General features: G+C 37.4%; 1 protein-coding gene across 6 annotated transcripts in view; it reads left to right on the plus strand.

The window, feature by feature from the left end:
* PLEKHH2 (pleckstrin homology, MyTH4 and FERM domain containing H2) overlaps positions 1–12,050 on the plus strand; it is a 524,875-nt gene that overhangs the window by 99,258 nt on the left and 413,567 nt on the right. For 4 of the 6 annotated variants that reach the window (XM_061432220.1, XM_061432218.1, XM_061432217.1 and 1 more), the window contains 4 exons: positions 588–717; positions 1,481–1,567; positions 4,012–4,149; positions 5,823–8,026. In XM_061432220.1, coding sequence (XP_061288204.1) covers positions 588–717; positions 1,481–1,567; positions 4,012–4,149; positions 5,823–6,005 — 538 coding nt within the window. In that variant the 3' untranslated portion in view covers positions 6,006–8,026. Of the gene's footprint in view, positions 1–587; positions 718–1,480; positions 1,568–4,011; positions 4,150–5,822; positions 8,027–12,050 lie in introns of those variants that run through there. The other 2 variants (XM_061432221.1, XR_009739349.1) reach the window with 2 other exon arrangements.

The following is a 12,050-nucleotide window of genomic DNA, read 5'->3' on the forward strand; positions in this document are numbered from 1 at the left end:
CTATTAATTCGGAGTTTTGATTTTTGAAAACTATTTATAAAGAAAAAGGCATAGATTCAAAAATAGAGGCAAACCCAATTCACCATGACATTTTTTAAAATAGAAACATTTGTGATTAGTCTATTGTCTCTGTAGAATAAGTGGTTGCCTTCATGATTTAAGAGGTTTCCCCTGTACCCAGCATCTCTCCGAGCCAGGAGTGGTAGCACCTAAATTCCACCATTGGGGATTCATTCTTCAGTCTCCAATTCTTGTACTTCTTTAAAAGTGAAAGTAATTCCCATGAGATTCTAGGCTAATTATGCAAAAGTTTGATGTTAGCTTATCAGATTTTAAATTTTTACCTGAAGGGAGTGGGGAGCAGGGAACCCAGGTCATACTGAGAGCACTAACAAATAGGAGGATTTGGTGAAAGGAATGCTCCACGAAGGACAAGGGGTGGACAGTGGTAAGATGGGCACCACCAAACCACAGCTTGCCCTGGGTAGGTCTCCCAGTGGTGTCTAGGATTGACTCAAGGAGAGCATTATCTTGGGAGGATGATACACTGTTTGTGTTTTTGTTCTTTTCTTTCTTTTTTTTTTTAGGCAGCTTTGCCAGCGACTGTCAACCAGGTGGATGGCCCTCCGAGGACACAGTGCTGCTGATTGTGTGCGAATCTATTTGACAGTAGCCAGGAAGTGGCCATTCTTTGGTGCCAAGCTGTTTCTTGCAAAAGTAAGAAATGGTAGGGGGAGGCTATCCAGTTTAGTAGAATATAAACTGATAACTGTAACCCCAGGTTTAGTATATTCAACTTTTTAAAAGAAAATAAGGGAATTTCTAACAATATAAGGAAAACCATGAAAGGACACTGAGGAGAGAGCAGGAGAGCCATCGGCATCTCTGTCTTTTCCCTTCTGCTCCAGTTTACCCTGCCAAAATCATTTCTTATACTCAGAAGGCTTAATCAGTAGACTGAAGACAGCCCCTTAGCTCTGCTTTCTTCTCTTTATTCCTTCATCCATCCACTCATTTACTCTTGCACTCATTTGTATTATTTAGTAATTATGAATTTTGTTTGCCAAACAAAGAGAGCTGAGCTCTAGGGATACAGAAGCCCATAGTTTCAGAAAAGTTATTCTCACACTTTCAGGAACTCGCAACCAGTGTTGCAATAGGTCTGGAAACCACTAATGGTTAGGAGTGACATGACACTGAGGAAGGAGAGACAAACCCTGCTAGGGCTTAGATTAAGTGGCCTATCCAAATACACGTTAATAAATAACAGGTTTGGGTCTCGAACCCAAATTCAAGACCCCAATTTGGGTCTGCTAATTCACTATTCTTTCCATTATACCACACTGTCTACTCCTCAAGTGAGATTTTTAATAAGATGTTGTTGCTGTTGTTGTTAGAAATGTCATACTGCATTTAGACTAAAACATTTCTGTAACTTTGTTTAGCATCTATTATATAGTATATTTTCATCTCTTCATAGCCCATAACCCCATCGTCCCTTGGAAGTACATTCATGTGGCTGGCTGTACATGAGGATGGTTTAAGCATCTTAGAATACAACTCCATGGTAAGATTAAATCCTTAAGTTTTGCATTGAGTCAACTATTTCCATTGCTCAGTTCAGTTCAGTTCAGTCGCTCAGTCGTGTCTGACTCTTTGCGACCCCATGAATCGCAGCACACCAGGCCTCCCTGTCCATCACCAACTCCCGGGGTTCACTCAGACTCACACCCATGCTCAGTTATCCATAAACAGAAGGTAATGATACCTTAATCTTATTTTTCTTATACACAGAAAAATATCTTTCCTAATACTATATCATGAAGTCATTTTATGAATACAACCATGATTACAATTTCATTTTTTAAAACAAGATTAGACAGGCTATGTATTGTGTATGAGAAAAATATTAAGATACCATGACTAAATTGCAGTCACGGTTGTATTTGTAAAAAGATCACTCATTTATAGAGTTCAGAAGGTGGCTTCCTGTGCAAAATAACATTAAGATAACATATCTCTTGAAGATAACATTAAGGTATAACATTAAGATACCTCTTGAAGATAACATTAAGGTAGAAACTTTAGTTAGCAGAATTTTAAGTTCAGTTTCACTAAAGTTTCTGTGAAAATTTTTTTTACTTTCCCAAAATATCACTTACCCATTCACTTGTACATATACAGTATCTTTAGAGTTATTACATGATTAACTATAAAGTCAAACTGTGATTTCTATTTATTCATTTATCTGAAATTCACTTTATTTTCTATCATATTTTATATATATCAGATTACTTTTAAAAAAATCTTTTTTAACCTGGTGGACAGGGATCGCTCAGTTCACCTGGTAGATGTCATGGGCTCTCCTACTTGTGGCTATAGTCAGAATCACTGAGAATTTCTTGGAAATGAGACTATCCTTTAGTGTTTTAGTTACTGTTTCTCCTTATAACTGTTGAAAACTCTTTCGAAGGCATTTATATTTCTTGAGTGGGCTTCCCCATGGTTCAGCGGTAAAGAATTTGCCTACAGTGCAGGAACCACAGGAGACATCTGTTCGATCTCTGGGTCGAGAAGATCCCCTAGAAGAGGGCATTGGCAACCTGCTCCAGTGTTCTTGCCTGGAGGGTCCCATGGATAGAGGAGCCTGGTAGGCTACAGTCCATAGGGTTACAAAGAGTTGGACATGACTGAAGCGACTTAGCACGGTATGGCATGTTTCTTGAATGCCTTTTAGTTCTTGAATAAATAATCTGAAGATAGATTATAAAACCAGTGACTTAAAGTCAACAAAAATTATACACCAGTATTGAGTTCCCTTGGCCAAGTAAACCAGTTTGTTGATTCTGAGAGATGGATGTACAGACCAGGAGATTGACACTGCTGGCCTGCAGCAGAGGAGGTGTCCAGTACTGGGATGATCTGCTCCAGGTCTTGCAAGCTAATCATTAAATACACAGATTCCTTTCCTTTTAGGCTGTACATCTTTGAATTATATTTTAAAAATTGTTTTAGTAACACATTGGGAAAAAGTATTTGCTGCATGTATGACAAAGGGTTGTTATCCTTTAGGAACTGTTTTTCCAGATAGTAAAGAAATGATGAACACAGCAATAGACAAATGGGCCAAGGCAGTTCACAGAAGAAATACTAATATTCAGTAAATGTACTTTTAAATGTTAATCTCACCATCAAGTAAATTCAGTTTAATACAGTGAGATTCTACTTGTCACCAATCAGACTGGCAGAGCTTCAAACAAATGATGGTATCCTGTGTTATCAAAACCGCAAAATGCTGGAAATGTAAATGGGTATAATGTTTCTGAGTTTCGAAAGGTTTACTTTTGTGAGATAGCAATTTTACCTGTTGAGGTTTATAACCATAGAAATAATTATTCTATGTGTATTATGAAATATGTCCCAAAATATTCACTGGAATAAGATAGTAACCAAAAAATTTTAATATTCTTCAATAGATTAGTTAAATAATGTCTGTGTCTATAAAATCTAAACAAATGTCTATAAAATCATTTAAAATGATTTTATACAATAGCAAGTATGTTCGTGTCATGGAAAGATGTTCATAACATGCTGTTAAGTTAAAAGAAGCAGAAAGTTAAAAAAGAAGTAGTGTGCTTGATACTGGTTATGTTTACATATATCAAGATCTGTCTATCAGGGTGAACTATATGGATTTGCCAATATTTGACCATTTTTTACCTTAAAAAAGCATCAGGTTCATATGATTCAACCAGATAGGTAGGTAGGCAGGTAGATAGACAGACAGATAGAAATCTTTAAGGACAAATACAGTGTAAATGCTACGTAAATAGTTACTGGTACACAGCAAATTCAAGTTTTGCTTTTTGAAACTGTGTGGAATTACAGATATTTTCCATCTACAGTTTTCCATCTGTATCAGCATCTTAATGGAGATACATATTATTAGTCATCTCTCATCTTTCTTTGAAAATAGTGTGTAACATATGTACTTTTTTCTTCTCTTTGAAGAGGTTAATTGTCAGCTATGTATACAAGAGTCTAATGACCTTTGGAGGTTATCAAGATGATTTTATGGTAGTCATTAACAATGCACATTCAAAGGACAAACCAACAGAGAAATTGATTTTTGCTATGGCAAAACCCAAGGTAAGTAGAAGCCTTTATGCTAACTTTTTAATGCTAGTTTTTCTCACACTAAAATATTTATTGTGCAAAGACTTAAGTTCTTGATGGGAAAACAAACTGCTTATAATCATACAATCTTAGGTCCAGTCTTACATCTTCTCCCTAAGCCTTGGTTTCCTCATCTAAAAAATGGTATAATGTTCCTTTTTTTTTTTTCTGAATTAAGAATTAAGTGAGGCAGTCATGAAGTGTTTAGCCCAGACTTTCCTGGTAGTCCAGTAGTTGGGAGTCTGCCTGCCAATGCAGGGGACATTGGTTCAGTCCCTGGTCTGGGAAGATTCCACATGCTGTGGGGCAGCTCAGCCTGTGCTCCATGACTACTGAGCTAGAGCCTGTGCTCCGCAAAAAGAGAAGCCATGGCAACGAGAAGCCCACGAACCCCACCCAGAGATTAGCCCTCACTTGCCCCTGCTAGACAAAACCCACACAGCAATAAAGATCCAGCACAGCCAAAAATTAATTAACTAATTAATTTTAAAACATAAAATGTTTAGCTCAGTGCCTGGTATACAGAAAGATCAAAATAAGTGGTCCTGGCATACGTTGTTATCGTCAGGTATTTTATATGCATTATCTTATTTACTTGGAATAATTCACTTAATGGACTCATTAGTGAGAAGAGTGGTTTAAAATTTAAGACATTGTTTAAAATTTAAAAATTAAGACATTGTTTCTTTACAATTTTAACAAGTTATGTAGTTTTAATGTCTCTAAGTAAAAGCAATAAATAAAAGGGCTGCATTCTGACATGTGATTCCAATTTTAGGGAAAAGAATGAGAAACTAATTTTTCTAAAACTTTGTCTTAAAATTATCAACTAAAAGAGACTACTTTTTTTAGAATCTGAAGCTTTAAAAAATGGCATGTATGTTTCTTAATTAAATCTATACTTAAGTGAAGGCAGATAGTAAGTGCGGAAGATCATGGCACACTTCAGTTTAAATAAAAAGTTAAAAAAAAAAAAGAAGTAAAAGCTAAAATAAATAAATAAAAAGTTAATATACTACACTGAATTTCTTATTCATGTATCCACAAGTGTGGCTTTAAGATAACTGACAGAATTGTACTGTTGTCACATTTTCTAATATTGCCACTAAATTTGACTTTTTTTCTTAAGTACCACTTTCTAAAAAAAAAAAAAAAAAAGTACCACTTTCTGCTGGTTTAAGTAACGGAAAAATAGATGGTGCTGAACATGTAAGTACAGTTGACTCTTGAACAACACAGGTATGAACTGCACAAGTCCACTTATACATAGATTGTTTTTCAGTTGTAAATACTACATTACTACACGATCCGTGGTTAGTTGAATCCATGGATGTGGAACTATGGATACAGAGGAATCGTGGCCACAGAAGGGTGCTGCAGAGTTACACACAGATTTCTGACTGCGGGGGTCGCACAGAGTCAGACACGACTGAAGTGACTTAGCAGCAGCGGCGGCAGAGTATCAGGGTCCCTAAGCCCTGTGTTGTTCAAGGATCAGCTGTACTCCACTGTTTGATCTGGTTGAAAGAGAACTCTGGTGGCCTGGGCACTTGCAGATGGAGGCCACTCATGGCCAACCCTTCACTCTCTTTGGAAAATGATGAGAACTTCTCAAGAGGATAACAATTCCACTTTTCTTGTTTTAGATTCTTGAAATCACGCTTTTGATCGCCAGCTACATAAACAACTTCTACCAGCAAAAGGCAGTTCACCACCTCTCTGCTCCAGCGCTGCTCTCAGCTCAGACCCAGGGTTGCCAAGCCAGGGTGATGGGAAGCCAGCCCCTTCTGGCAAACAGCAGACCAACCAAAGGCCCCACTTTGCTCTGAGGCTCAGGGGCCTAAACATCTCCCCCTGTCTTCTAAGCAGTGGCTGCATCAGCTCCAAATAAGTTCATTTACATCCTGGCAGCATGACACCCACACAGTAGTAGTCCATTCTTTAAAAATAATGGGAGTTACTCTCTTCCATTTGATTCATAAATATTCAAATAAATGCTTGTAATAAAACTTAAACACACACACACATAAAACCTAAACAAATTTTCCCACATGCTGATTTCCTTTTAGCTTAACTGGGTTAGAATTTGCCTTTTTTTTCCATCACCTTTCCCATCAGACACATCAAGGCTTTTTTTCTCTTAGAAAAAATATTCTAGCAATCTTTAGAAAGGGAGATTCAAGGGAGTTTTGCCAAACTCTCATTTGGCAAACCAGTTGATTATTTGGACATGCTTACTGCCAAAAAATTATGTACTATAATTAAATGTGCTTTTAATTAATGATACGGTATTTAGAAAGAAGTAGAGTATCCAATTTAAGAAACAGCTGCTGGGTGGTGTTGAAGGGTAAGTTTTTAGTTCTATGAATCGCTGTGTGAAAAAGCAGGCGCTAAATCCCAGGGATGGCGGAGCCTAGTGGGCTGCCCTCTATGGGGTTGCACAGAGTCAGACACGACTGAAGCAACTTAGCAGCAGCAGCAGCAGGTAACCAGAACCTCCAGTGTGGTTTTAGAAAGTATACCCTGTCACCTTTTCAGATCACTGGAGTGTAAAACTTAAAATGAAACATTGATTCCTGACATTCCTTGGCTATCTACATAACCCAAGTTCACTGGAATATTGCCCACATTTCATTCCATTGGTGCTGGGTCATCTTGACCTTGCTTTGTTAAATAATGATATCTTTGAAAACAAAGAAATTTTAAAGCTTTGCTTCACACAGTCTTTTAAATTATAATTTGAAAATAAATTCCCCACAATATTTTTTTTTAAAGAAAAGAGAAAGTAACTCTTCTTCAAAGGAGATAAATTTTAGTTGAGTCTAGAAACCTATTGCTTTACTAGGTTACATAAATGGTCAGTACATTCCAGTTTGTGTCAAAATAAAGTACTTATTATTATTCATGATGAAAATGAAACTGTGATAAGACATGAAAATTATATTGTAAAAATGTTTAATTGAAATAATAATCATGAGTATACTTAATTTTATTTATGTGTAGAATATTTTTTATTTATATTTTGGACATATATTTATCACTTTGTGTATGGTATTTTTTTAACCAGTTGGGGGAAAAAAGTTAGCTGCTGAATTAATCTGTTGGCGAGCCTTCTTGTTTTCTTTTTTGCTGCTTTCTCCCTGTGGCAATGTACTGTTCTCACACTAAGCCTTTTAAAAACGTTCCATCCTATGTTAGCATCCTTAGAAAGATCAGAGCCAAGAAATACACTGATCAAGTAAGATTGTGCTTTACCGATAATGACAAAGGTCGAAACCACCCGTAGAAATACATGGCCATTTACTAGTTCTCCTAATCTTTTGAGCCATAGCCACTCACTGTGTAAGCAAATTAATTTTTGAGAATAAACTGGTTACCAGTTTGGGATGACTCTCAGGCACCTTTTGGCTGGGATACGGTCGAGTTTCTGAGTTCCCAGAAAACCATTTAATAATCATTAGTCGGTGAGCCAGAGGCTTGGCAGAGCTGTTACATATGTATGAGGACTTTATTCTCAGGCAGTAGTTAGTTCATCATGTGGTAAGCTCCCCCCTAAAATCTTCTAATTTAAATGAATAGTGAAGGCTCAGCTTAAATGGTAGTACCCTAGACTTGGCATTTAGTTTTGATAGAGCAGAGATAAAATATTTTGATGGAAAGAAATCAATTTTCTGTAACTGATGATGTGAAAATTTTATTTTCTGGGAAATTACTTTTATATAGCCATTTAAAAATTCAAAGTGTGTTATTATGATTGGTTACAAGAGAATAATGTTACATGTTTAATTGTAATATTTGTCTCCTATCATTTTCCTCCCTTTCAATCATAATAAATGATTTACAAAACCCATTTCAAGCATTATCTTTTGAATAATCTTCAAGAAATACCTAATGTTTTCATTGTCAAAGCTGAAGTGTACTACTAGTGAAAATGGTAGTTATTACCTCCTTCTGCACTCATGCTTTGTCTTCTGTGTTGCTTTGCTTTATCCATATAAAAAGAAGCTGTTTGGACAAATTGTAATTATCATATATATATATGTGCTTATTGACATATATACAATATGTATAAATCATGATCTCCCATGATTTCATAATAAGTTCCTTATAGGTAAGTTGATTGAACTGTGTCTAAAATTTTATTTTAAATGTTCTAGATTTGTGTCTGTGTGTGTCCTTGAAGTCACATACCACCATAGCTTAGAAATGAATTTAACTCTCAATGTACAAGAAAATTTACAAATCTTGGCTTGAAAAAAGTGTTTGTTAGTGGTTATTTGGACATTTTTTTCCACAGAAAAAAATACATGGTAGTCAGGTTCCTGGAACAATACTTGTAGCCCGTAATTGTACTGAAGTATAATCCTGAAGAATTAGCCACCACGGATAATCATATTTTTCTAGAAAAAGGCTTTAAGTGTTCTGGGATGCCAAGAACACATTTCACCCACCCCGCTCCCACCCCCAGCTGTCACGGAATTTGGACTTCTCAATACTGAGTCTCTGGGCTGATTCCTGTGGACCAAAGGCTTTGGGAATGTGGGGACTGAGGAAGCGAAAATGAGGAGCTAGACTAACAAGGTGAAGCAGCTTTTCCGCTAACTGGTTCATGCAGGGACCTCATCTCCCCTCACATTTCCCCCTATTCTCTTTTCCCTAAAGGAAGAAAGGGATTTTACTGCTACAGAGTACTTCATTTAGCAGGAAATATTGCCAGTTTCCCTCAGAGAGGGAATGACTTGATTTTCTTAATGCTTGTTTGAAAAATTCCAGAGAAGGATTCTGATTAGCTCAACTCATGTTTAACTTTAAACACTCATATTAGGAGAGTGCTTAATTATTAAAACTCTATATAGTGGAAGCTTATGCAGCCATCAAAGCTGTGTTTATTATGCATTTTTGAAAAATTGATACAGGAAAATACATGTTGAAATCAGAATGTTAATTATACAGTAAAACGTCAGCTCTATGAGCAAAAAAGATTGGAATGAAAAACATCAAAATGTTGTTGTTACTTGTGGCATTTGCTTATTATACCCTCTTTGTTTTTTCTGTATAGTATTTTTTCTACAAAAAGTTTATGTAACTTTGAAAAAAAGGAAAATATATTAAAACTCTGTCACTTTCTGGGCTATTGTTAATAGCCTCCATACATGACTTCCAGACTCTGAAGCATCCTTCACACAGCTACAAAAAATTATCTCACTGACCTAAGTTCTAGTCATGTTGTTGTTATTGTTCAGTACTAAGTCACATCCAACTCTTTGTGACCCCATGGACTACAGCCTCACTGTCTATCACTATCTCCCGAAGTTTGCTCAAGTTCAAGTCCATTGAGTTGGTGTTGCTTTCCAACCATCTCATCCTCTACTGCCCTCTTCTCCTTTTGCCTTCAATCTTTCCCAGCACAAGGGTCTTTCCAGCTTTCAAACTGTGGTGCTGGAGAAGACTCTTGAGAGTCCCTTAGATAGCAAGGAAATCAAACCGGTCTTAAAAGAAAGCAACCCTGAATACTCATTGGAAAGTCTGATGCTGAAGCTCCACTACTTTGGCCACCTGATACAAACAGCCAACTGGCTGGAAAAGTCTAGTCATGGCACACCCCTATTTGAAATCTTATTTGGTTTCTCATAACCAACACAGTAAAATCCAGATTGCAAGATCTTTCATGGTAGCCCAATCTACCTACCTAGCTTACTCTCCCACCTTAGCCCCACCAGACACCTCTACCCCAAACTATTCACAGGTCACTGAATATACTCTGCCCACACCTTTACCTTTCATATAATTGCTCATTTCATTCAGCAAGCAGCATAAAATTATCTCCTCCTCCATCACCACCACTGAAATCTGTGAGTCTTCTTGGGCTGATCCAGAAGAGCAGTTCTAATCTTTGTATACTCTTGAACAATTTTCATCTACCCTAGAAAATCACTTTATTTGTCCCCTAATGGCACAAAGTGAAGAACAACTATAGAGCCTCTTGATGAAAGTGAAAGAGGAGAGTGAAAAAGTTGGCTTAAAGCTCAACATTCAGAAAACTAAGATCATGGCATTCGGTCCCATCACTTCATGGCAAATGGATGGGGAAACAGTGGCTGACTTTATTTTTTGGGGTTCCAAAATCACTGCAGATGGTGATTGCAGCCATGAAATTAAAAGACGCTTACTCCTTGGAAGGAAAGTTATGATCAACCTAGACTGCATATTAAAAAGCAGAGCCATTATTTCGTCAACAAAGGTCTGTCTAGTCAAGGCTATGGTTTTTCCAGTAGTCATGTATGGATGTGAGAGTTGGACTATAAAGAAAGCTGAGCACAGAAGAATTGATGCTTTTGAACTGTGGTGTTGGAGAAGACTCTTGAGAGTCCCTTGGACTGCAAGGAGATCAAACCAGTCCATCCTAAAGGAAATCAGTCCTGGGTGTTCATGGAAGGACTGATGTTGAAGCTGAAACTCCAATACTTTGGCCACCTGATGCGGAGAGCTAACTCATTTGAAAAGGCCCTGATTTGGGAAGGATTGAAGGCAGGAGGAGAAAGGGATAACAGAGGATGAGATGGTTAGATGGCATCACTGACTCAATGGACATGAGTTTGGGTAAACTCCAGGAGTTGGTGATGGACAGGGAGGCCTGGCATGCTGGGTTCATGGGGTTGCAGAGTCGGACGTGACTGAGCGACTGAACTGAACTGAACTGATGAAGTCTCAGGAGGCAAAAAGATAGAAAACAGAATTCATCTTCTTAATTAAATCAAGGTGAATCAAGTGACTCACTCCTGAATCAATGCTGGTGATTAGGGCCCAGCCAGATAACCTTCACCTGGTTACCATACTCACTCCCTCAACCACCTGTCCCAGTTATGCAAACCATTATAACTAACTTGCTAATACTGTGCCTCGTCCACAGAAAACATTTGGAAAAATGTTAGCTGCCGTTATTGTTATCCATAGCAATAGGGCTTCCCAACTAACATGCAAAAGGCATATAAAGTTCCAGAACCCCAGCCATCATGATTTATCACAATTTGTCCCACTGATGTGAGTTTATAGATGGGCTAGCTCTAGCATATATAATAGATACTGACTCCATGATGCATCAGCCTCCCTTGCTATCATCCTTTCTCTGTTGAACTCCCCTCCGTTACTTCCCTTCCTATGTGTAACTGTAGTCTTCTGTGTCTCCAAAATGCACCTAAATATTGGGAGAAGTTTGTCCCCAAAGATTTTATCAGAAGTTAATGCCTTTTATTTCCATCTGTTTTATTTCCTTGTGTTTCTTCAAAGCTGCCGATCAGCCACTTACCTTACCATAACAGATATTAAGCACTTAAAACAGTGTTTCAGACACACTGTAAGTTATGTTTTACATATATTTATCTCATTTAAAAGTCATAATTTTTTTTCCTGCTTTACCGGATTGGAAGCAAAGTCTCAGAGAAATTGAGTAATTTATCCCTAGTGGCAACTTAGTGTGGCTGAGTCAGGACTTCAAACTATCTTACTCCAAAATTCATATTCTTGAACATCACGCAATAGAGACTAAGCAAATGACAGAACTGTAGAGGGAAATTTCTCCTTCCAACAGTCAACATTCGAGACAGATTTAGGCCTCGTCACTTGTTCTTATGTAAATCGTACCTCTCTGCAATAGTTTATATCTTTGGCTTCCTTTAATTAGTTTGTGTGTCATATAGCAATGTTAATAACTCAGAGTTTGTTATTAACTTGGATATAAGTAAATGAAGTATTACAGAGATGCATTTGCTTTACTAACTTATTCATAAACAATGTGCTGGGCTTCCCTGGTGCTCAGATGGTAAAGAATCCACCTGCCATGTAGGAGGCCTGGGTTTGATCCCTGAGTCAGGAAG

The sequence above is a fragment of the Bos javanicus genome, chromosome 11 (assembly GCF_032452875.1).
Source record: "Bos javanicus breed banteng chromosome 11, ARS-OSU_banteng_1.0, whole genome shotgun sequence".
NCBI lineage: Eukaryota > Metazoa > Chordata > Mammalia > Artiodactyla > Bovidae > Bos > Bos javanicus.